Source organism: Euprymna scolopes, chromosome 20, assembly GCF_053919585.1.
Source record: "Euprymna scolopes isolate OS-2025 chromosome 20, ASM5391958v1, whole genome shotgun sequence".
NCBI classification, from domain to species: Eukaryota; Metazoa; Mollusca; class Cephalopoda; order Sepiida; family Sepiolidae; genus Euprymna; species Euprymna scolopes.
Window position 1 is genome coordinate 20,894,859 of NC_136501.1, and position 27,586 is coordinate 20,922,444.

General features: G+C 35.8%; 1 protein-coding gene across 1 annotated transcript in view; it reads left to right on the forward strand.

The window, feature by feature from the left end:
- Nucleotides 1–461: 461 nt before the first annotated feature.
- The window catches only part of LOC145241352 (43 kDa receptor-associated protein of the synapse-like), a 157,021-nt gene continuing 129,896 nt past the window's right edge, over nt 462–27,586 (forward strand). The window contains exon 1 of the mRNA XM_080104221.1: nt 462–2,362. Within this exon, the coding sequence (XP_079960347.1) occupies nt 1,409–2,362 (954 nt within the window). The 5' untranslated portion in view covers nt 462–1,408. The remainder of the gene's footprint in view (nt 2,363–27,586) is intronic.

Sequence of the window (27,586 nt, forward strand, 5' to 3'; positions counted from 1 at the left end):
GAAAAGGGATAAGATAATAATATCAGGTAGTTGAGACGACGGATAAGAATTGACAAGGGAACCGTATATCGATCCTCTTGATTCTTAATGTCGAGAGGAGCAGACTGAACGAATTCAAACATTGCATAAAAGTAATAAATAAACGAAACACAAGCGAATTGCTGTGATTTGGCGAGTTTAGAAGAATTTAGTTATTTATTTTGTTCCCTTGTTTCGTTTTTATTTGTCTACACTCTTGGCCGCCCCCTCCCCAATCCCCCAATCTCCCCTCGTTATTCTGTTTCTGATTCTACTAGGGTTTCGTGTTGTCTCAGGTTTTGTTTTCGTATTTCTACGAGTGAGTGGATGTTTGAATAAAATAAGGGATAAAAGAAATATATATATATATATATATATATATATATATATATATATATATATATATATAATGAAAATAGGCCGACTGACCTAATACTAATATAATACTGTTTTGTTTTGTGCAAGTATCGCACACACATTCATGTAATCCTGATGTAATTCTCTTTGTATAACATGAAAACAAAAGATTGAAACCCGACTATTCAGGAAGAACACCAGAACAAAACGAGAGAGAGAGAGAGAGAGAGAGAGAGAGAGAGAGGGGGAAAGGGGAGAGGAAGAAAGTGGGATCATAGATTTGGAAGAGAGTGGGATCATAGATTTGGAAGAGAGTGCGGAAAATATAGAGGGTGAGAGAAAGGGTTTGCGAGGGTGACACGATTTTCGAGAAGTAAAATAATAGAAAGAGAGAGAACGAGAAGGAGGCGGTAAGAGACGGGGGAGAGAGAAAGAAGGAAAGGAAGAGACAGGTGTAAAGGAGTGAGACGAAGAGAAAAAGTGAAAAAAGAAAGGGATAAATAATAGCATTAAGAAAAAGAAGCAGAGGGAGACGGAAGAAAATAAAAAGAGAGACAGTCGCAAGAGTATTTGAAGACAGTGATAAAGAAAGAAAACAGTGGGAGAAAAACAGAAGAGGGTGGAGAAGTCACGCAAATAGCTAAAGAGACAGAGAGGGGTACACGGAAAGAGAAACAGACGACACTAATTGGGAGTGTTAAAGAGAGAAAGAGAAAGAGGGTGAGAGAGAAAGAGAGAGATAGAGAGAAAGATAGAGGTAGAGAGAGAGTGTTAGAGAGGATAGATAGATAGATAGATAGAGAGAGAGAGAGACAGAAAGAGATAGAGAGAAAGAGAGCGAGAGAGAAAGAGAGGTACATTGCGTGTTTAAGTTAGGCGAAAAGTAATACTAAGGAAATGCCTTAAGGCTAGCTTAATCACTTCCAAAAACCTTTCGAAAAGACTTTCTTTCACAGACCGTTCCAAACGGACAGACAGACCCTCAACAAAAGACAGACTGACTTATATTTTCGACACAATAACTCAAAGGGACATGGGCCAAAAATTAGTGCGAACTGAAATCCGCAAAGGGCTTCGATCGTACGAAGAACATCGCTACAACGAAGCCGTCCAGACGTGGATGAACGTCCTAGCCCGGTTGAAACCGGGTTCGCGAAAGTTTGAGGTGATTGGTTATCTGCTTCGGGCTCACGAGGATGCTGGTCGTTTCAAGCAGATGTTGATGGGGTCAGTCGAACAGCTGGACATGGTAACCGAAGCGAAATGCCCGAGCGAGAAAAAGAGAATGAAAAAGAAGCACAATAAAAGACCAAGCAACGTGAATGCCGCCGAAATGGCCCGACGACAGAGGAAGCAGAAGGTCAAGAAAAAAGTGACAAAGGCCATGAAGAAAAAGGAAGAAATATTGCGAAAGCAGTTGGCCGTCGCTTATCTCAATTTGGCCCGAAGCAATGTTAAACTCAGCGAATTCCATAAAGCAGTCAATTACTGTCGCCATTGCATACAAACAGAATTAATGGGTGATAGTCAACTGTCTTCGCAAACCTTGAGTACCGTATCACGCATATCACCTTTGATGTCACCCCTGGCAACAAACGTGCCTTCATCCCACCACCCACTTCACGGCTATGCATACCTAACATTAGGACAAGCTTACTTCGGCTTGGGAGAGTTCCCCAAGTCATTGCAACACTACGACACCGCTCTCGAACTAGCCAACGCCAGATGTGACTCTATCTTAGCCCTTCTCGCTTCGATTGGCTATGGTGATCTTTTCTTATGTCTGGGAGACACATTTTCGGCTCTCGGATGGTACAAGCGCGCCTATGGACACTTAAAAACGCCGAAGATCTCAGAAACCGCTAGTGGACCGGAGCTGTGTCCGGTCACTCAAGCAGCCGGAAGATACCAACGCTTGCTTAATCAAAGAGTTTCCGACTGCAATCGAAAAATGGGACGGACTACCGAAGCTATGGAGCTGTGCGAGGTAAGAGAGTTTTTTTTTCTATCCCATAGTTCCCGTTATGATGGTGATGTTGTGCAGTTGCACTTGTTATATTTTTAACTAGCAGAGAGACAAGGCGTTGCCCGAGATTAAATGATGATCAACGAATATTTCAATGTTAGATCACCGAAGTTAAGCGATGTTAAGCATGGCCAATACTAAAATGGGTGACCATTTGGTAATGCCAGGTGCTGTATGCTCTCGGAGCCTGGAGAGGGATGGACGTCACCAGGCTATTTTTGCCCAAGACACGCTGTATGAAATAATGCAGCACCCTACGACCACGGAGGGTTACAGGGCATGTCCCCATCCCACGGGGCGTGTCTCGTAACGACATAAAATACAGCAAAGAACAAGATAGTTCTTTATACGTGGGCCTCTTTTATTCTCACTTTTTTTTATATTCGCTTGCTTCTATTGCTAGAGGAGACACAAGGAGACGTTTCTGAGAGTTTCTGTAGGGTGTTATGTTTGAAGAAAATTGACCAAGGAAAGAGAGAGAGAGAGAGAGAGAGAGAGAGGGAGAGGGGGGGAGTAACCCTTAATTAATTAATTATTACGTTTCTGAATTTTGTAGATGAAGATTGATTATTCGTATTATTTAGATATTTTGGACTACTGTTCTTATCTTGAATGTTATTTTCCCAACGTTTCTTTGCGCAGAGATCTGTGGCATAGTGGATAAAGTACTTGCCAAAATTCAGTTGTAAAGTTACACTCTTCTGGAGGTTGAAGGTTCAATTCTCAGTGCGGGCGGCACTCAGAAAACTAAAATTTTTAATTACTTAGGACTTCTACACAGTCATGGCCGACGGAACTAGAGCGTAATATTCTGTGAATTAAATAACTGATTCCGTTCGAAATTCCGTTCAAATTTCTGAGTTCGACAGAAAGATCACAAATTCTACAAGGTACAACTGAGGAAGATCGGAGGTTACATTGATCGAAATGTGAAAATATCACTCAAGATAGGAACAGTAGTCCGAAGAATCCAAATAATACTAATTAATTATTTATTTAATTTCTTAACTTAATTGAAATAAGTGATATACGAACAAATGCTAGGTTGGTATAACTTTTCACACTTAGCGATTATCATAGGTTTCTACATTATTGGCCAAATGTCTTACGTAACCCATAGCAGATTTGCATTATTCCATGTCTCCCTATCGGTTTCCGCAGACAATCTCGCATTATTGGCTGTCTCTCTCTTGTATGGTTTACAAAGACTTTGTTTTCTCTCAGCTCGAAAACCGTGACGTCATTTGTCATCTCGACTCATACCTCTGCTTTGTCTACGTCGTTTAGCTTTGATCTTACATGTGGGGCATCAACAATTATTTAATTGTTATTGGGTTATCATAACATGCACTCGGTGTAACCCTTGTCAAAATCCACAATAGTTAACTTAATTGTTATTAACGCAGAGTCCCTAATATGCAATACTTGATAGATTATGTCTATCTCCAGTTATCTTCGAACTTGCCACATTCCATTAATTTTAGTCTTGATAGGTGGTGGTGATTCATTGATGAAAATGTATATAATATAAAAAGATTAGCAATGGTCAGAGTTAGTTCAGATGAGATAATTTAAAACTTTTTTTTTACACAAGCATCACCACATTATCAAGGCAAAGAGGCCACTCAAGGATAAGGGTTAAAAAGTGTACAGTAGAAATTGGACAATATAGTAATCATTAGTAATGAGAATTCGGTAAATTTGATAACTTATATGGAACGGCTCATCAAGAACTTGTTTACGTTAGACTTGAACACAACCATATCAAACTTTTCTAATATTAGCCCAGAAGTGAACAGTGGTTTTGGCTGTAAATATTTCCTTCCCTTAACATTGTTCTAGCTTGGGATGAGGCATACTACCGGATATTAGGCATTCACCCGCTAACTGATACATTCTAACTGAGAGATCTTTTTCTAAGGTTCTAACCGCCCCTATAAGCGCAATTGTTTGTATCTTTTGAGTATATTTTCACGTAGATTTTGAAATTCTTTTTCATAAGTCCGGTTGCTCCTATAATTACTGAAATGACGGAGCTCTTCCTAGAATTCCAGTTTTTTTTTCCGTCAAACTGAGTGCGCCTGTATAAAGCATATTAAGAGCATCATAGAAACGAAAAGATTACAACTCACTAATGATATTGTTAAAAAAAATAAGGCCAATATGCACTGGCTGTCCAACCTCCAAACGGTGTTTAGTCCGAAAGGCATTTTCTTATTTTTAACTTCCCCGTAATCTACTTCTTAAAGGTAAGTCTTCAGTGGTATTCCAGTGCACTTTCACCACACACACACACACACACACACACACACACACACACACACACACACACACACACATATATATATATACACGATCTTTTCTGGGCCTTGTAAGTCATTATGGTTCCTTCTTATCCGAACTGCACAAGTTAAGGGGGCCTCTACATAATCTGTTACAAAATGATACCAAATGGAACTGATCAAACACATGTTAAGAATCATTTGAGAAAATCAAAACATTTCTTAGTTCTGATCTATTGCTGACACATTACAATCCACCATTAGACCTTACTGCTGTGACAGATGCTGCAGACTATGGAGGCGGAGCAATACTATCACATATTTTTCCTGATGGAAATGAAAAAGCCATTGCACACGCATCAAAGTCGTTGACTTTGACGAAAGTCGTTGACTGAACGAAAGTATAGCCAAATTGAAAAAGAGCCCTAGCAATTATCTGCACGGTAAAGAAATTTCACAAAATGCTATATTGCCAGTATTTTACTTTGATCACAGACCACGAGACTTTAATAAGTATTTTTCGTTCCAGTTTATACAGAGATGGGCAATTATGATTTTAGATTATGACTTTTCTATAAAGTACCAACCAGGTAGCAAAATTGGCCAGGTAAATGCGTTATTCAGACTCATCTCTTCTCATCAAAAAGTAGTGAAAACACACTTTTGGAACCTGAAGTAGTCTCTGCACTTGTTTTCACAATGAGATCCCTACCTGTCACTTCAGAGATGATCCCGGAGGCTACAGCCGCAGATCATTATTACAGAAAGTTCAACATTTTCCTCTCACAAGATGGCCAAAAACATATGCACTGACCAGCAACTTCAACCATTTTTTCAGAGAAGATCTTTTTTATCCGAGATCAATGGATCACTTCTCTTTGGAGAATACGTTGTTGCCCCATTCAAACTTCAGAACACAGTTCTCAAGCAATTCGACTATGAATGTCAGGGAATTAATCGGATAACAGCTTTGACACATATGTATTGGCCAAACATAGACAGGCAATTAGAGGAACTTGTAAAAAGTTGTGCCAAATGTCAAGTAGTTGCAAAGTCTATTCGGAAAACAACATTGCATGCATGGCCTACCCCAGGAATGCCTTGGCCACGACTATACATGGACTTTGCAGGACGAATTAATGGACAAAATTACTTAATATTAGTTGATGCTGACAGGTAGTGGCCAGAAGTCTTCCAGATGAACCATACTACATCAAATGAAACTGTAAAGAAACTATAAGAAAATTTCAGTAAATTAGGCATTCTTTAAATCTTAGTTTCTGATAATGGTACTGCATTCACATCAGCAAAAATTTCTGACTTCTGTAAACAAAGCAGTATTCAACATCTCAGATCTCTACCTTTCCATCCACAATCAAATGGTTACCCGAACGCTTTGTCGACACATTTAAGAAAGCACTCTTAAAGTTAAAAGGGGAAGGAACTACTTAAGAGATCATAGAAATATTCCTAAGTACCTACAGAACTACCCCAAATCCAAATTGCTCAAATGGAAAATTTCCTGCTGAAGCACTAATGAACAGAAAAAATACGTTTACCAACGGATGCTATTCGTCCATCATCCAATAAGCTTCCCTAAATAAAACAGGACGATGGAAAACCAATTCAATCACCATCATGGAGCAAGGTTACGTAAATTTCTACCAGGACAATCTGTATTGGCAAAAGACTATCGTAAGGTAACATAGTACGTCGCACGCACGCACACACACACACACACACACACACACACACACACACATATATATATATATATATATATATATATATATATATATATATATATATAGAGAGAGAGAGAGAGAGAGAGAGAGAGAGGGAAAAATAAAAAAAAAGAACAAACCAAATCACACGCCCATCCACGTTTCCTCTTTATTTTAAGAATTCTTCTGGACGAAGGAATTGAAAAAACTAAAATACCAATAACATATTTGAAAATATATTTTTTATAATGAAAAGTATGACTTTGTTCTATTTCAGAACGAAAAAAATCGTTGGAAATTAAAAAAAATAAAAAGAAACAACAAAAATACACTTATTCATTTCAGTGACACATCCACATTTGAACTATAAAGACCATATTTATTCCAAAAAGAATATAAATTACATCACATCTTTTAAAATATATAAACGGCTATAGAATATTAAAAAAACATCTTACTCGCTTTCACAATGCTATAACTTTTTTTTGACGGATATCTTCCAAGAATTCTTGTTTCTTTTCATATCAGGTTGTGTGCGTCTGTATAAAGGATATTAATAACATCAAACGCGAAAAGATTACAACCCACTAATGATATTGTTAAAAATATTTGGATAATGTTTTTCCAAGAGTGTATAAAGAAAGATCCATCTAATAATAATAATAATAATAATAATAATGATTTCATCACCGATCCCCCCTCCCAATGATACCGAGAAGGGTCAATAAGGACTGAAAGACCGAGGAGCGAGCGCCAACCAGACCTCGGCTGGACAAGTGCAAAGAGAACTGGGACCTTGGGGAGGCTGAGTGCCACTCAAATTCCAGTATAAACCAATGGCCACTACCAGCGAGAAATCAATGGTAAGCGGCTGTTGCGATGATGCAAATTCATTTGCAAATGCTATCGAAGGAGGTGGAGAGAGCTGGACGTCTGGGGAGACTTGTTGCCACTCAGCTTCCAGAGAATACCACAGGTTTCCAATCAGATCGTTTGTTGACTTGTGTGAAAGCTCCATGTGAGCCAATAATAATAATAATAATAATAATAATAATAATAATGATAATAATAATATATAAAAAGCTATATGTCTGTCTGTCCGTCTCCATATTTTCAAGCTATGCCGAAACTAAAAGTTGTAGAGCGTCGCTAGGGGCCTCAAATGTTTTGATTTTTTATGGACCGTCATTTTATGGGTCTTTAGCCGGTTAAAATTGTTTTTAAAGTGTCAAAAATGGGTAAAAAAAATATCGTTATACATTTTGTACATTCATCTTAGTTTATTAAAATCAGTTCATATGCGTGTCACGTTTGTACAGTGGTAACATCACCAACTTTGAATTCTATGGTCTTGCTTTCGGTTTCGATTCTAGCTGATGGCACCTAAATACTTTTTTTTTACTTTTGAAATCACGACTCTTATAATAATATATACAAAATCTGGACAAATTTAAATATATTTAAGTGTATTTTACGACCGGGCAAAGCCGCCCCACCGCCCCCGCTAGTTACACATACTTGTAAGCATATGTTCAGATATATGTGCAATAAAAGCCGTGCGTTATGTAGTCTTTATCGTTATTTGTCATCATTGTTTCGTCGATTCCTCTACGTATCCCGTGAAGCGTTTGCATCCAGCTCTCGTATAATCTTGTCCATGGACGCAAATCACGTTATTTCTCGGTTATTGACCGATGTGACGAACTGTCTTCTAAAAATTGTCACAAACGGCCACGGAACTTTTTTTAGCATGAAGAGTTTCTTTTTCACTTGCAAGATTACCACTTATCGAGACCCGGTGGCCACTAGAGGACATAAGAATGAAATGCTAGATAGACGGTGAAACAACAGTATCAGTCATGGTGGAGCTTGGGTAGAGATAAATTATCTAAGAGGACGACCCAACAAGAATTTATTCACGTTGGATTTGAGGATTACCATGTTATAGTCAGCCGGGAAGCAAACATACGGTATTGTATTCCATAGACGGAGGGTTCTATAAAAGAAACTCTATTCATGGAAGGCGCAGATAGAAAGTAAGGGAAGAAGTTAGTGGTTGTTACAGCTAGACGAGTATTTGTTGCGAAGGTTTTACGGGGAGAGAGCATAGATAAGAGCTCAGTCGAGCATTTGCCATAAAATTAACGATAGAGCATTTATAGACTCTAAAAAAGATAGAAAAGATGCTGTTAGCAACTCCATGATGTCGGACGAATACGACATCGTCTCTCAAGGTGTTTTTTTTTTTTTTTTTTTTTTTAATTTTCCTTCGGAAAAATCTGTATTGAGTGTCGGTATTTTATAAATGAGGATTGACAGTTTGTATTTACTCTCAAGAACTCATGGCGTAACGGATAAATTACTGAATAATAATGAGTTCTAAGTGACAGTTTTTGGAAGTTGAAGGTTCAATTCCCAGTGCGGACGATACTAAAAATATAATTTAAATAAGTGATTTACGGTACAAAACTTATAAAGCGCTTTAAATAAGGTTGGGAAGGTTCTAGGGGGCCCTTTCATCAATAAGCTCATCAGGAGTCAAGTTAAGTAATCCCCACTTAAGTCTTCGCTCTTGCGTGACATTTGTTTTACACTTGATAGAAATTCAACGATTGTATTCCTGATGAGTTTGTTGATGAAAGGGACCCCTAGAGTCTTCTTGACCTTATTTAAAGCGCTTTAAAATATAATTATAAATTACTTTAGGCTTCTACTCGGTCAGTGCTGACGGAATGAGAACAAGCTACCTCTGTGGATTAAATAAAAAAGTTTCGTTCGAAATGCTCGTAGAGATTCCCGAGTTCAATGAGATACATGTAAAAAGGCTGAAGATTACATCGAACGAAACTATATTAAGAATATTCAATATGAATATAGTAATCCAACTAATACAAATAATACAAACTATGGATTAAGTACAACCGTTTTTATAATCTTATAATAAGATTATTATTTATTTATTTTTTACAAAAGAGTCACCACTTATGAAGGTCCGGAGGCTACTCGAGGATAAGGGTTAATGTAGTAGTCAATGGGACGATATCGTATTAATCGTTCATAGTGAAATTTTAGTAAATTGGATTACTTAAGGGGACGGCTGATAAAGTATTTGTTTACGTTGGAATTGAAGACCACCCTATTGCAGTCAGTTGGGAAGGCAGGAAAACAGAAAAGAGTTCCACAGGCGTGCAGTTCTAAGAAAGAAACTTTGTTCATGGAATCTACGTTTAGGTTTAGGTTTAGGCACAGGTAAAGAATGGGGGAAATTATTGATAGTGGTTTCAACTGGACATGTGTTTTTCCTGAAAGTTTGGCGAGAGAGGATCATAGACTGGAGCTCAGACGAGCACTTGTCATGAAAATAACGATAAAGCAAAGACAGGCTCGCAACGTTTCTACTGTGGAAAAGAGGTTGCAGGGAAGATAAAAGAGCATCCCCCAGTAGATTACGTAGATGTTTTTATTTGTTTTTGTGAGCGATACTTTCTCGAATGAATTCAAGTATTTATACGAAAGTGCATTTTTACCTAAATGCGCGTAAAAGTGATACATTTAGTAGTCCGGCGAGGTTAGCACCGTGGTAGAGGTTTAGGCTTCTTATCACGAGGTGCCGCTTTCGAATCTCGCTAGATTCAGCCACTCTGATGAGTCGTGGACGACGAAACACGTGTCAGTGGATAATTACCTTTTAAAAATAATATATATGTCGCTCCCCATTAAAAGGGGGTACCAGATTGGTCAATGGGAAAATTATTCCCAACAAGCATTTAGGTAAAAATACACTTTCGTATAAATACTTGAATTCATTCAAGAAAGTATCGCTAACAAAAACAAATAAAAACATCTACGTAAAAGTGATACATTTAGTAGTCCGGCGAGGTTAAGATTTAAGCTTCTTATCACGAGGTGCCGCTTTCGAATCTCGCTAGATTCAGCCACTCTGATGAGTCGTGGACGACGAAACACGTGTCAGTGGATAATTACATTTTAAAAATAATACATATATATATATATATATATATATATATATATATATATATATATATAGAGAGAGAGAGAGAGAGAGAGAGAGAGAACAATATAAAAATATATACTAATGCATACAGATTTATTCATTTATTCAATAAGAATGATACATCAATTAGGAGTGTATGATAAGTAAAACTCTTTATATCATGGTGTTTCGAAGCCTAATGCTTCTCATCAGTAGAGGAGAAAAGACGCTAAGTAACATTATAGGGATGCGACGTCTATCGATAGTTACAATAGGGGGGATAATTGTGCAATGAGAGATAAAATATTGAAACTGTTTGGGGAGGGAACGGGAGAACTAAAGTGTGATATAGGAGGGATATAGGGTTTATTATATGATGAAGGTAGGTGACTAGCATATCTGTCATGGTGGGTTTAATATATGCGTGCAATATGCGTAAGTAAACCCTCGGGAGTAATATAGGGTTAGTGATTGAAATAGGATTCTTATTTAATCATAACTATTAATGGGTTATAACTATGAAATGGGTTTACTTGAAATATGGGATTTATGCTAGGTCCGCATATTTTAGTGGGGCATCGAAATTATAACTTTGTATTTAAATGAATTGTAAATTATTAGGAATGATTTATATAGTAAGATAATAAAGGTGAGGGAATAAATTATAAAGGATACAATGTAAAAACAATTTTCGGCGAATAAGATAGAGGATAAACAGGGGGATAAGGGGATAAAAATTAAAAAGGAATTTGGGATAAAATGTATAAGAAGTATAAAATTATAAAATAATATAATAAAGGTATAAGTATTACAAAGTATTCTATAATATAAATCTCACCTGTCTGTTTAAATGTATGTATGTATGCATGTATGTATGTATGTATGTATGTATGTATGTATGTATGTATGTATGTTTGTTTGTATGTCTGCCTAACCTTTTGACAGAAGCGACGGATTTTCACGAGATTGGTATCGTTTTGAACCTTCTAACGACAAATATCGAAAAATTGGCTAAACCCATTAATTCCTTCACCCTCAACTGGGCAGTTTTCCACAGGGAAAGTCGCCTTTTTTCGCCGATATTTTCGAAATTTATCCCCTCGTTTAGATTGTCTAGCTTTAATTTAAACTTACGTCACTTCCGGTTTAGCGATGGGCGCAACAGCAAAGACGTCACAATTTTTTTTTTCCACGTTCTTTTCCTCCTTGCGGGACGGGTTCAAGCCTGTCACTGTTTTTTTTTTTTTTTGCGCTCGCAATTTTTCTTTTTTGTTTTTCTTTTTTTCTTTTGCTCAACCAACAACCTTGCACACACCTCCACTTTCTTTTTCGCCCTCGCATCACGGGTTCGAGCTTGCCTGCCTAGTACAACTTTTTTTTTTTTTGCTCAACACACACCTACAAAAACCCGGACAACGCATGGCACCCGGACTAGTTATATATACAATAATAGAAGTAAATATATAAAAAAAATGTAAGTATAAAAAATATAAACAGTCAAGTAAAAAAAACGAAATAAAATAAAAATGAAAATACAATAATAAGGAATAATTTACAGTAGGAGAAAAATTTTAAACCGCAAAAGAGTAAATATGTTATCCAAAGTTTTTGGTTCTTTTTGAGTGCAAAGCAGTGTCCAAACATTTTTTTTTTAATTATTAATACATTTTCGATAACATCTCTACTTCTGTTATTCAGCTATTGCGCACAAGTAAGGGCAGAACGAGCTCCATAATTTATACTAACATGCTGGACCAGGTTTACCAAACCTCTTTGTACTATAATATTTAATAACATTTCAAATGATGTAATATTCCAACAAGACAATGCCCTAATGCCATACGTCAAAAGTTTCAATGGGTTAGTTTGAGATAAAAGAGATTACAGTGATTAAGTAGCCCCCCTCAATCCCCATACCTAAATCCCATTGAAACTTTGTGGTCCCATCCGGGGAAAAGTGTGAGAATGCACAAATGTTTATCAAAAAAAGAACTAGAGGCCAAACTTCATGAAGAATGGCAGAAAATAGATCCTACCGCCTGCAACAATTTAGCAAATAATATGCAAAAACGAATTAAAGCCAAATATCGATTGTTGTTAAAATAGATTTATTAAAGTTGACTTCACTATTCTTAACCTTTAAATATATAAGTTTGAATCATAATTTCGATTTTTCATTCGTGCTCCATAATTTTGAACATGGCTGTATATATATTTAAAAACTTTGAATAAACAGACAAACTGTTTTGGAAAGACGTTAAGATTTTTTTTTTTTTTTTTTTTTTTTTTACACAGTGATCACCACTTATCAAGGCCCGGAAGCCACTCAGGGATAAGGGTTATTGCAAGTACATCACGTTAGTGAGGAGATTTTATGAAGTGTTTAATTAGGGGGGCGGTTCATTAGGAATGCAAATATTTTATTTTATATTTCATTTTTCTATGACTGAAATATTTTTGTATTTATTTCCGATAATATATCCTTCATCAGAGAATGAAAAGGTTGCTATTTTCCTCGCAAGTAAAATGTCCAAATGTCTGTACTTCGTGTTGTATCAAGGTTGTGCGCGTGTGATCACGCACGCGGTTCTGTTGGAGTGGTGCTCCAGTGAGCTTTTGAGGCACGTGTTCGCCTTGATGTAACAAAAATTGAAATTGGTAAGCTCCTGTATCATTAAAATTACCATTTAAAAACTTTGAATAACAGACAAATTGCTTTGAAAACATGTTAAGATATTAATATTCCCTGTTTTTTTTTTCTTTTTTATATGATTTAAATATTTCTTATTAATTTCGGATAATACAAGGTGGAACGATAAAGGTGTCGCCCTAAAGAAAACAACAATACAGCTTTATTTTAAAACTTTTATTGAAAAAATCAACTCAAGTTACTTTACTATGTACTAGAGCTGACATCTATTCAATGTAGCCGCCTTCAGCCTCAATCACCGCCTCGATAGGGTCCGGAAATAGGAGCATGCCTTTTCTACAAGCACCGGCGGGAGCTCGGTGAGTATCAGTGGATGGCGGCAATCAGGCTGGCTTTAGTATTATTGTGGGAGGTCATGTTGGTGATGTTCTCGACGTGTGACCAAACGAATTAGTCCAGTGGGTTCAGGTCGGAGGAGGAGGGGGGCAGTGAGAGAAGGATACAAAGTTGTAGCACTCCTTCTGAAGCCAAGCCTGGGTTTCTTTGGACTTGTGGGTCGGCGCCGAGTCTTGCTGACACACCCAGAGTCTGCCAGCGGCCACCTGATTGCCTCAGGGGATCATCACACATATCAGCATATCTAGGTACACTTTGGTGTTGATACCATCTTCCAATGCCTTACATATTATTTATTGGGCTATAGTATATGTTCGTTCACCATGATACCATTCTCCTTAGCATTATCCCCCTCTTGCAAGAGTAGTGTAATATATACTCTGTTGTCATGACACCGTCTCAAATCTAATGCGTTCCGCACTGTCAACCAAGCTCCAACCACTATCCCATCACTGCAGTCTTGCATCCCCGTGCTTGTTTTGTTTCACAAACGCGCTCTGAGTAATTTGTAGCGTTAGTGTCCCCCCTCCCCCATACCCGACGTAAATAGCCCAGATTAATGCGACAAACAGAAAAATCTCATACTTTCACTGTAGAGGCTCCACAATGCCTTATATTCTTAAAGTTTCTTCCCTCAGCAATTTGGATCCTCGATAATCGTTTCATAATCTAAAATTAAACAAAATACTGGCAAAAACATTGCCTTTTCGAACGTTTGGTCACATTTATTAGGTGGCTTTCTACTAGCATTTTGTTTAATTTTCAATTTTTGAGCGATTATCGATAATCTAAGTGGCTGTAACGAAATCGCTACTTTTTTCCTTCTAAATACACTTTTGCTTTGTTGGCTTTTGTAAAAAAATAAATAATAAAATAAAAAAATCCAGGCCACTTTCCCAGGCATTATCTCGTTCTTGGATATATATATATATATATATATATATATATATATATATATATATATGCTAAAGTTTGGAATTCCATCCCTGTTCCCTGCTTCCCTGACTGTACTAACAGGCAGGAGTTTAAGTGTAATGTAACCATATATTTCGCTACTCAACTCCCTACTTAGAATGTCCCTGAAGGCATGATCCCTAACCCACATTAGTCCCTTATGTCCAAGTTGCAATTTGCTTTGCTTGGGCTGAACATGAGAGAAAAAAAAAACGATTTTCAGGCATTACCTCCTTGTTTGCGGAGGAATGTAGCATATATTCATTCGTCATGATACCAAACTCCCAGGCATGACCTCTTTTGTGTATGAGAGAATATATTATATGTTGGTTCATCATGATACTATTCTCCCAGGCATTATCGCTTCCTAAGAGGAGTAGCGTTATATGTGTTTTGTTATCATGGACTATTGAGTATTTTTTCTAATAGCCAACAAAGCAAAACAATAAAAAAAAAGAGGTGAAATAAATATACAACAAATATTGTTACCACAGACAAGATAAGTTACTCTTCTACCTACCTAAATAACTATAATAAATAATTGATAGTTTTAACTTATTTTAAAGCGTTTATTTAAAATTAAAATACTGGCAGAAACATTGCACTTTCGAACGTTTGGTCACATTTATTGGGTGGGTTTCTACCAGTGTTTTGTTTAATTTTCAATTTTTGAGCAGTTATCAAGAGTCCAAATGGCTGTAACGAAATCGCCACTTTTTTCCTTCTAAATGCACTTTTATTTTGTTGACCGTTGTAAAAAATCCAGGCCACCTTCCCAGGCATTATCTCCTTCTTGGAGAGCACTGTATATATGTTCATTCGTTATATATACCAGCGAAAATATGCGACGTGGAGGGTGGGGTGTATTCTTGTTGATATTTATAATGCAATCTGCTTCCGACGCGAACGACATTTGTTGCTTCTCGCGTTCCTGAAATGCCCGCCAAAAGTCGACAACTTATTTTCGTTTGCGAAACAACCGCCTGAAGAACCAGTTTGCCGTGCGAATAGCGAATTGCCTATTGATTCGCCCCATACTATTATTACTACACAAAAACCATTAAACCAAAACCGCAGCCACATGTACATTAAAAGACACACGCACACGTTTTTTTTTTGTTTTTATTTATATACGTCGAAGACAAGTTTCATGTTTAGATGCTATTTTTTTCAGTCTTTTTTTCTGCTCTTTTTTTCTCGATACTCCGGGACTCCACTACAAATATTCCCCTTCTCTCTCTATTTCTCCAAATATCGTCGTCGACGCACCCTTAGAAGCCCCCCTCCACCCCGATCCCATTCCCCACTCCACTTTCGCTCTTCATCTCTGATGTCTTTGCTTATTCACGAACTCAGTACAATGGAGAACGCACCAGCCTATATTTAGAGAGCAGAGAGTGAAAGAAAGCGGCAATTGTCGACACGAACACACAGAACTGGGGCAAAGTCGTTGCATTTTTTGGTTGGACAAATCATTGCAGATGCTGTTATGAACGTAGTCTCATTAGACTCGCATGACACAAGGCCAGCGCGAATGAGGATCCGATCAGTTATTGGTCACAATAAAGCCAGTCTTTAAAATTTAGTTTTACATTTCTGATTTTCTGAGACGAGAATTATTCGTATTCAAACTAATTCTCATCCTGAGTGTCATTTTCACAACGTTTTGGTTGATGTAACCTCCGAACTTCTTCAGGTATCTTGTCGGACTTGGAAATGTTTCTATCGAACTTGGGAATCAGCACTAAATTTCGAAACCTTTATTTATTCCATGGAGGTAGCATGCTCTCGTTCCATCAGTAACAACTTTTGGATTAAATAAATGGTTCCATTCTCGTATTCGACATAAACAATCGACGAGATATACCCGAAGAAGGTCAGAGATTACATCTAATGTACATAAGTTCCTCTAAAATAATCTAGCCCTATCCAAGTTCCACCATTACTGATCATGTTGTATCACAATCAACCTATCGCTTATACTTTAATTTAGAGTGACCTGCGGGTCTTGGTTAGGGTTTACCTTCCCCAAGTAATATATATATATATATAGTAATTCATAAAATATATATGGCGATTAAGCTACACTGAATATTCTGCGTTCCTGACGAATCCTATAGTTGGATGAAACGCAGAATATTCAGTGTAGCTTAATCGCCATATATATTTTATGAATTACTAACTAGCTCTACCTACGTATTGAGCACTTTTGAAGTAAATACTTAAAGTTTACGCATAAATCTATACTTTCGTATATTAAATTTATGCGAATAAATGAAGTATATATATATATATATATATATATATATATATATATATATATATATATAATGGATATGTGGGAGTGTGAGCACCGTTAAGAAACTCGTTTCTTATCGTTGAGCACTTTCAGTTGAAATAAAAGTCGGTCGTTTTAGCTCATATGTGCAAATCATGATATAATGATTAGATCACTCTGACAAACGTTAAAACATTTAAAAAATAAATGTTTAACATTTCTCGCGGTTAATAGTGGCCAAATGGATTAGGTCCTTGCCAATGAAGCCAGAGATAGATTCTGTTGCCGGGTTCGAATCTGCACTGATCATTCTCGAAAGGATGAAACATTAGTGTCTAGAGGTATTTAATAATTATATATATATATATATATATATGTGTGTAGAAACAATCAATACAAAAGCTCAATACAGACAAAATAGAAAATAGAGCTTATTATAAGAGAAAAGAAATAATTTTTTTAGTGTAAATTAAAATTGTTTTAATAGCATCCTATCGAATAATAAATTAATTGTAAATTTTAATTTACAGTTTTAAATTCTCTTCTTTACTCTTATATATATATATATATATATATATATATATTCACCTTTCTCTTCACCATATTCCTTTTGCTTCACTTTTTTTGTTTTCAAGTAATATCTTTGACTTACTTGTTGTTTCATCAAATACTTTTGCATGCAAAATCCGATCCCGCATTTTGCTAATTCCTACCCTCTGATGAGAAGGAAAGTATTTCTTCGAAACTCCGCGGATTAAGAACTATCCACTTATCTAGTGTTTCCTTTTCAGATTAAATATGTTTTTATCTCATTCCAAAGTATTTTTTAACATGTTTTATTAACTGTTTGCTCGTATATATATATATATATATATATATATATATATATATATATATATATATATATATATATGTGTGTGTGTGTGTGATAGGACCATAATTATTTTTCTTGATTCCAATACAATTACTGATTCCGATTCTGATTTCGATTATTTTTACTTTTCTAAACATAGAGATGTTTTGTGTGTGTGTGGGGGGCGGACTGCAGTAAAACACATATAATATGTGCATATAATTTCGCAAACAGGAGTGATATATACATTTTAGTTTACACTGATTGTTTAAAATTAATAAACATTTGTCATTTCATCATTAATGCGCATACAATAGAAAAGTAAGTTCTAAATAAAAACACATAAAAACAGTAAAAGAATCGTTTTTGACATTGGAAAAATAAGAATAATTTTCTCGATTTCCGGTTCCGATACTCATAATTTATAATTTCCAAGTATTTCAGCGAGTTGCTCCTCATCCGTATTAAATGAGTGTTGCCTCTATAAACGTATAGAAAGGCGAGAAGTTACGTTTAAGACTTCTAAATGAAACGCGAACAATCTGTGAATAGTTATCCCTAAAAATAGTCCAGCCCATCTGTTAATCATATATCAGTCGACACTGAAACGGTGAACAAAGATAGGATTGAGAAAATAAATACGTCACAGGGGGAAAAAGAAGGAAAGAAAGAAAAAAATCATATTGAATATTTCAAAGCGTCGGACATTCGGAGATTTTATTGCTTTCATTTCAAGCACGATCTAAAATATTGAATAAGATTTCTTTGGGTCTGCTCAGGTGTGTCTTGTCAAACTCAGGAATCTTTATGTCCAACTCCTGAGCCTGTACAGACTGTCAAACTAAACACACCCATCTATTATCTATATATATAAAAGCCAAGCGTCTGTGTGTATGTATGTATGTTTGTTTGTAACGCTAAAACTTTTGAAAGACGGAACCAAACTTGACAAATTTGATATCATATCGAAGCCCCATCACCCGGATGACAAATATCGAAATTTCACGTCAAACGGACCACTAGAAGTTGGTCAACTGATCAGTTATCTTCGAGGGGGACCCCCAAAAAACCTGTCATTAACGCTAAAACTTGAGATGAAAGATTCCTCTCCCCTAAGAATAAAACATATGTTCAATATCTGCTTTTGTTTTTTCATTGTTTATACGGTCCCGAGCAACGCCGGGTAGCCCTGCTAGTCTATTATATAAAGGGCAACAGTCTGTGAGTATGTATGTTTGCGTGTATGTGTGGATATCCAAATAAAAGTAAAAAAAAAAAAAAAATACAAAACGGACCACCATCAAGTCGGTATTATCTGCAAGGGTGTGGAACCGGATATATAATCTATTATATAAAGGTCAGTTGTCTGTGTGCTTGTATGTCCAACTAAAATTAAAAAAAAAAAAATAAATAAATAAAAAAATAAAACAAAGACCCACAAAATTGGTATATCTTTGATCAGCGTTGCGTCGGTAGAATAATTTCTAAAATTTCTAAAAGAAATTTCTAAAATAATTACTGATTTTCTTAGGGGCTAAAGGAGGATTAGTTTTCCGTGTTATACACTAATTCAGAAAGAAAATACCGACTCATATTTGTCCCAGGCAACGCCAGGTAGCCATGCTAGTCTATTATATAAATAGCAGTTGTCTGTGTGATGTATGTTTGTATGTTCAACAAAAAATAAAAATATTACGAACCAAAGACCCACAAAATTCATATTTTCCTGATTGGCGTTGCTCCGGATATATAATATCTTAAAATAAAGAAAAATATACTTATTATTTGACGATAAACTAGGACTGTTTTTGTTAGAGACTAGAGAGAGATAGAGAGAGAAGGAGAGAAAGAGAGAGAGAGAGACGTTCTAAGATAAATATTTAATACACGATTTTTAATTTCTATTTAGTTTGTGTATGATCACAGTAATGCCGGTTACCTCGTCTAGTTCAATATAGAAGTAAACTGCACCCGTGTTGTTAACTATGATTGGGTATAATTGTGAGCGCAACAGATCAGTTATTAAGTTAGAGTCAATTGTTAGTGGTACAGTTCTGGAAGTTGAGGGCTCGATCCTCACCGCGAGCTATACTAAGAATGAAATAAAAATTATTTAAGATTTTTGCCCAGTCAGCACTTGTAGAACGTTAGCAGTTTTCCCATGTGAACTGATTATTATTTGAGGATAAACTAGGCCTGTTTTTGTTAGAGACTAGAGAGAGATAGAGAGAGAAGGAGAGAAAGAGAGAGAGAGAGACGTTTTAAGATAAATATTTAATACACGATTTTTAATTTCTATTCTTTTCACTGCTACGACTCTCGAGTATATATCCTACACAATTAGACACAATTAATCGACCGAGAACCACATCACTATATAAAAACATATAAGATATCAACGGATACACACTCGACGGTCAAAATAATGAAAAGAATATGCTGTTGTCTGTTAGAGATTCCGTATCTATTCCTGAGTTCGCAATAAACATTTTCAAATTCGACGAGACGCGCCCGAAGAAGCTCTGAGTTTACATCGGTCGAAACGTTGTGAACGTGGCATCTAAGATGGGAAAAGCAGTCAAACTAATCCTAATAATCCAATTAACCATCCTTGCTTACATTGGAGTTAAAAACAACCATGTTATAGTCAGCTGGGAAGCAGACCCGTTGTATTGTGTTCCACAGACGAATTGTTCTAGAAAAGAAACTTTGCTCATGGAATTTTCGTATTTTTTAAGCAAAGATAGACAGTAAGTGAAGTTGTTGATAGTGATTGTAACAAGATGCCATTGCTGTTCTTTATCTGACCTGGACACTTTTTCCCCAAAGATATTACAGTATACCCTCACCTGCTTGAGGTTTCTCATTAACGTCCCCGCATATTGACTCATAACTCTATGGCATGGCTAGTGCGCCATAACGTCATAAAAATAATGCTTGGTAATCAGTGTTGCTAATTTAGTGGTTTTCCCGCTAGATCTGGAGATTTCGTTTGAAATATAGCGGGTAAATTTTTGAGATAACGCTAGCGGTTTTTTTTTTTTTCTAAGATCTCGAGATTTCGTTTCCCAATAAGGTTTTAACGGTACTCATTTTATTAATCTGTCTAAACTTGTCTTAAAATTTATTTCACTTTCTGTCAATTCTAATACATATGTTGTATGCATAGAAAATGATACGGCATAATCACGTTTGACACACCGTCAAATCACCGAAGTTAAGCAACGATGAATCTGGCCAGAAACAAATGGGTGACTATTTAGAATTTCCAGGTGCTGTTTGCTTATCTCGGCATTGTTTCCAGTCGTCCTGGACTTCTCCTTACCACTGGACTCAAGCAGTGCCGATCCAGGGGAGGTGTGGTTGGGGATTGCGCAAACCTTGCCACACAATTACACATGCAGCTGCCCCTACAGGGGGTATCCATTGTCTTTCGAGACTGAACGGAGGCATCGACATCAATAGAAAATGATTTTACGGCACAGTAATACTGTATGTGTAGCAATGCTATGCAGTGTTGCTGCCTTCGTGTACTTATGTTTCGTTTTAGATTGAAATATTGTTGCAGTACAAAATTAAAAAGGGTTTTACATTATGATTCATTAGTGACAAATATGTAACTGCATGCGATATTACTACATTATTAATCTATTAATGAGTAAGAGTGTCTTTAGAACGTGTTTAGGAAGCATTTCTTATTCTCAGCTGTTTCTTCGGATCCACGGATCAATGGGAAGGTTGTCCTTGGCAGCATGCCCTCTGGTGACTGTGCAGACCGATCCTCGACATACACACTCTGCGACACTCAGCACACGTAGAAGAAAGCTGACCAGAGCTCAAGTTGCCAGAGATTTCTATCCTCTGGGTGTCGCAGAGGATAATCATATCTCATACACACACGTTTTAAAACTGCATCCAATATTCGCGTTTTTTTTTTTTTTTTTTTTGCTTTTCGTGTGGAGGAGAGTAAAGAACATAACAGAGAGATTCGTATTATTATTCATCGAACTACTGTTTTCATCTTGAGTGTAATTTTCACAACGTTTAGGTCGATGTAACCTCCGACCTTCTTCAGTCATATCTTGTCGAACTCGGGAATGTTTCTGTCGAACTCGGGATTTTTTACGGAATTTCGAGCGGAGCCCTTTATTTACTTCACAGGGGTAGCGTGCTCTTGTTCCGTCAGCCATGTATTTTTTCGGTCGCCCTCACTGCGGATTGAACCTTCAACCTTCAGGAGAATATCACCTTACAATTGATTTTTCCTAGTACTCTAACCTTGCGTCATAACAGAGTGAATGCTGTAATCTATTAGCAAAATACTTATTAACGGATATAGTTTTTTTTAAATTTAGGTTGAAATATTTTTAAGTGTTCTCTATAGTTAGAAATACTATTAATTAATTTGAAAAGTTCAATAATATCACATCTCATCCTTTTCTTTAGTAAAGTAGTTAATCCTAATTTCCTATATTTAACTGGAACTGTAACATTTTATTCTTTTTACTAGCGAGGGTCACTTGACCTTGCCCGGTCGTAAAATACGCTGAAATATATTTTAATTCATGCAGATTTCGTATTTATTCGTACAGAGGCAATTCTCTATTGAATATTATATTGTACCTAATATATAGTACTCATTTCAAAAGTTAAAAAAATAACTGTGATGCTATCATCTAGAATCGAAACCAAACTATTTAGCACTCCAGCCGCATTCCCTACTCTTTGGGCTATCAACAGATAAATAAGAAAGATTTAAAACGAATCACTTGAAGCTATGAATGAATTTGTGCATGCACAAAAGTAATAGAAATATTTCAACAAGTTGAAATGAATATTTTGCATTTTAACTTGTGGACATATTTCTGTACGGGTTATTCATCCATCCAAACAAAGATTTTACTCGTTATAAACCATCCTTGGTGTATGATTACTATTTCCTGTTAATTTCAGTGTCATGTAATCAATAGTTTAAGAGTTTATTGGTTAAACATTTTCGCACACACACAAACATACATACAGCTACTGTTTTATTTATATAGATTAGTTTCATCACTATTTTTTGTCTGCCTTCATTATTTACATAGGGTGCGACCAGATCAGGCTGCCGGAAAATGGCTCCCTGACTCAAATGCACCTACATAACACCTTTTAAAATTCTTTGTACAACTAAATTATGTTCTGCGAAGCCCCCCCCCCAAAAAAAAAAAAAACAACAGTCACCCTCCCCTCCCTCGCCCTTTTTTCTCACCCCTACTTCGCTATTCAAGCAAACCAATCTCTACAAATAAATATGCGAAAATATAAAGAGCTTGAAAACCAAAATTTTTTTTCCAAAATAACTGGATTCAGCACTGAATAACCCAAAAGGAGTCGATATACCAATTTTCATATCGAGACATTAGCGGTCAAGCTTGATTGCAATACTTGATACAGAGTTTTATGAAAAAGATTTAAGCTTAGTCTATGATTTTTACGTTAAATCAACATTTTTTCGTGGCATTTGATGCCAAACTACAAAACCAATATAATGATTTATCACAAACGACCACCTAACGTGAGTTACAATTTTACCCATAGTTCGAAAGGGAGTTTCGGGTTTAAATAATTTAGTCAGCAGTATTAGTGGCTGTTTAGTTCTCTTCCACTGCAAGAACTTAGACACCAAGGTCGGAAAGTGGGATCAAGAAGTCAATGCCCACGAGGAGGGGCACTCTGACCTGCAAAACGTGCCTGGGCAACCCTGTCTGTATTCCGTGGTGAGGGCACATTAGGCGATCAGCAATCAACTAACCCCCAAAGAGAGAGAGGAAAGCCTGAGAGTGTGGACCTCCTAGAACTGCACAGAACTCAACCTCAACCGAAAATCAACAGAAACCGGATCATTACAGAAGTGGTTTAATTTCTGTTGATTTTGGGGGGCTCAGGATAAAAATTCAGGGCCAGGTAGTGTGTAATTGCTATAATAGATACGAAAAGAGATTTTACTCGACATAGGCAAATCTATGGGCCGATTCGTTCGTTTCCATTGGAGGAAAGCGTGAGTTTATACAAAAGCTGTGCATAGAAATGGAAAAGAAAAGAAATGAACGGAGATAAAAAAGAAAAATGGGTCAGAAACGTGGTTTTGCATTTGAAGGATTGGGTTGCTTGCAGTTGGCAAAATAGCAAGCGAGAGGCCGGCCAAGTGAGACTGAAGTAAAAAAAAAAAAGATAAAAAAAAGAATGAGAAAAAAAGAAGAAAAAAAGAAAACACGTAAGGGAAAATGGAAAACGTGAAAAGAAAAAAGTAAACAAAGAAGGAAAAGATGAAGAAGAAAAAGAAGAAAAAAAATAAATGATAACGAAGGGGGAGGAGGAGTAGTAGGAGGAGGAGGAGGAAGAGGAGGACAGCATATACTCAACAATTTTTTATCTACAGGCTTTAAATTTGGTATATGGGGTATTCAGATATGTGAAAAAAGGGGTTGCTTAGAGGTCAAAATTGGTATGTGCAGAGTCATCGGATTTTTATTTGTCACGAATCTGCATGCATGAATCATTCAAATGACAGATTCCTTATGTTAATAATAAGTAGGTTTGAAAACACTTTTTAAAGATCGTATCTAGCTGGCCTAATAGTTATCGTACCTAACCCACCGTCTTTATGTTTGGGTTTCGATCTCAGCTCCAGTATTTTTTTTATTTACTTAAGAAAAAAACATAATACTCGCATGCACATGTCTCAGTTTATTTGCGTTTTATTTTGACTTCATTTTTTTTAAAAGGAATTGAATATTAATCTACGATATAATTTTGCATTGATTAAAATATAATAGTTATGCGTATTTTACGACACACAGATTCTTACTTGCTCCCTATCTTAGGCTGAGCATATTGGGAAGTGATAAACAGACTATCATTAGCGTATTAAGCGATACTTTTTGTGTAAACAAATTGAGCTTAAGCGTTTGGAAAATGTTTGAATATTGTTAATTCACATGCCTGTCATAGCAGAAGCCGAAGAGCGTGTTGGTTAGAAGTGCCAACTGTCGTCTAGGCGGTCGAGTTTCAAACCTGACTTGAGGTAGTTATTTGTCTAGCCGCACTAATGAACTGTGATACAGTGAAACAGTAATGTACATATATATATATATATATATATATATATATATAATATAAAGCTGTGTGTGTGTGTGTGTGTGTGTCTGGTCACGAATAGGCTCCTATATAGTTGACTATTTTAAAAAACTGATTACATATAATGATAGAAGATTATCGAGACACAGGAATGGGTATGTTTGATCTGGCAGAACGGTGGTTCATTAAAATTGAGAGTTCGCGCCTGGTCTACAAAGTATGGAAATAAAAAATTTAAAAATAACCAAAAAAAAACGTTTACAAGTGTTTTTGATATAGATGTACATAAGAATACATTGATAAGTATGCTTCAACTTAAATAGGAATGGTATAATAAAATTGTGGGGTCTGTGCTCGCGCCTGGCCTCCAGAGAATGGAAATAGACACAAAATTTAATAAAGAATTTTCATATCTATGTGCGTAAGTATACTTTGATAATTATGTTTCAGTTTGAAGAAATATAGTATAATAAAATTATGGGGTGTTCGTTCGCACCTGACCTCCATAGAATGGAAATATGTCACAAAGTTTAACAAGTTTTTTTTTAATATAGATCCACAGAATATTGTGATAAGTGCTTCAGTGTGAACAGGTATGGTATAATAAATTATGGGGTTTATCTATTTTATTTTTACTTTCATCATATTTTGCTTTGGTTTTGATACCCCCTAATTCGAAGCTATCTCTTTACAACCCTTCCTTTTCATAACCTATCATACTTTCATAAATCAGAGTCCATTTTCTGTAGTCTGTTTTTGAACCTAGTCAATGACGGGTACTTTTGCTAGTATATATATATATATATATATATATATATATATATATATATATATATATATATATATATATATATATTTTGTTTAGTAGCATTACGGGGGAAGAATGGTATCACGAACAACAATATCAGCTTAATACGTAGTATGCTGTTAAATGTATATATATATGTTACATGATAAGGGCTGTCCCCTGTTCATGTAAGTATAAAAATAGAGAGATTAGTTAAAATGGAAATAAGAGAAAGCAGAAATCGAACCCTGGACATAAGTTTTAAAGAACAATAGGTTTAAATGGAATGTCCAGTAAATTGTTAATTCGGATGAAATAAATAATAAATAAACTATTCAATTGTTAAAAGAATGTGGATAATAAAATATGAGTTAAATAAATTAGATATGTAGGTTAAATTCCTTTGTGGAAACAAACAAGGAAAATAGGTTATTGGGAAATCAATGTCGAAAACGTGCAAAGTCGTGCATGTTGAGACACGTGAATTTTGCTCACGTGGCCGGGATGCATGGAGTTCTCAATATAGCAGGTGGGAGTTAGTTGGTGGAGAGACAGTCAGAGAGACAGTCAGGAGAGACAGTCAGGGGAGACAGACAGGCGGACGTCTGAAGCGAGACGTCACTTCAGAAACTAAGATGTGAAACTTTGAGTTCTTAATGAGGAAATCCCGACCGGTCGTATTAAATAAATTCACCATGTGTTTTGGATAAAGCTCATCTTTGTGTTTGTGATTTCTACAAAAAGGTAAATTGTATTGTTATAATATGTCTGTGTTATAAAATGTCATTACAACAACATCTCTCTCTCTCTAAGATACAACATCATATGTAATAAGACAAGAACTCTCACTAAGACTCATATCATTACTAATAAGAACTCACGTAACATACGCGCACAAGTGGTATAGTCTAATAATAATAATAATAACTATATAATCCTCTCAATTTGGTGTTCGTGAACCTTTTGCATCAGCGATGCAGAAACCGAACCTGGGGTCGATACCACGAAAAAAAAAGAAAAAGAAAAAGAAATACAACGTTTTAAAAGGGTCCAACATAATTAAAAAAAAAAAAAATAAATAATACCACGGAAAAAGAAAAATTACACGATCACAGAATTCGAAAAAGAAAAAGAAACACAACGTTTTAAAAGGGTCCAACATAATTAAAAAAAAAAATAATAATGAATAAATAATACCACGGAAAAAGAAAAAAAATTACACGATCACAGAAATGCGAAGAAAAACAAAATGAAAAAAAAAAAATTTGAACATACACGCACACAGAGAACAAAAGATACAAGAAATATTAAAAAAAAAAAAAAAGAAAAAGATATTCGTAGTAATGGAAAAAAAATAGTAAACAAGTCACCATGCATAATTCATTGATAAATGAATTGGTCTGTTAAAAACACACACACACATACACGCGAATGCAGAGATTGTGTAATCCATTATTGTTTTGAAATTTGTAGAAGGTCATTAGAAAATCTGTGTCAATATGAAATCATTTGGACGAATTGTTGAATTTAATCTGTCAATCAAAACAGGAATTTCAAAGGTCGCATGTACTCTCTATGAAACGGCGTGTAAATTGTTTTGAAATGCATTTTGTGTTCATAGTGAACTTTTCGGCTTTTGCGTGTTCATTTATTTTGTTTTTGAAAAAAAAAGGGACAATTGTTTTGAACAGACTGTTGAATTGTTGTTTGTTACAGATGATTTTTTTCTTTTTTGTTGTTTAAAAAAAAAAGTTATAACTGTTGCAAAATGTTTAAATGTATTAAGGTATTTTTTTTTTGAAAATGTTTTTATGATGTTGAACAAATATTGTAAATTGTCTTATGTATGTAATGTTATGATTTTCACAGCAAGAATTCAAAGTTATCCGTAAATATACATTAGATTAAAATGATCTAGTAGAAAATAAGTTAAGACGTATGGTTGGCTTACAGATTCAGTTAGAATTTTAGAAGGGGGACAAGAATTAAAATTACGTAAACGGGCATTTGGAGAGATTTTAGATGTGATACGCCGTAAGAAAGATGTTTTGTTTTAGCATTTGGTTTTGTTGTTTTTTTTAGAGATCCTAAAATTTTTTCTCCAAGAAAAGTGACTTGGTAGGGATTGATAAGCACAAGAAGTGCCCC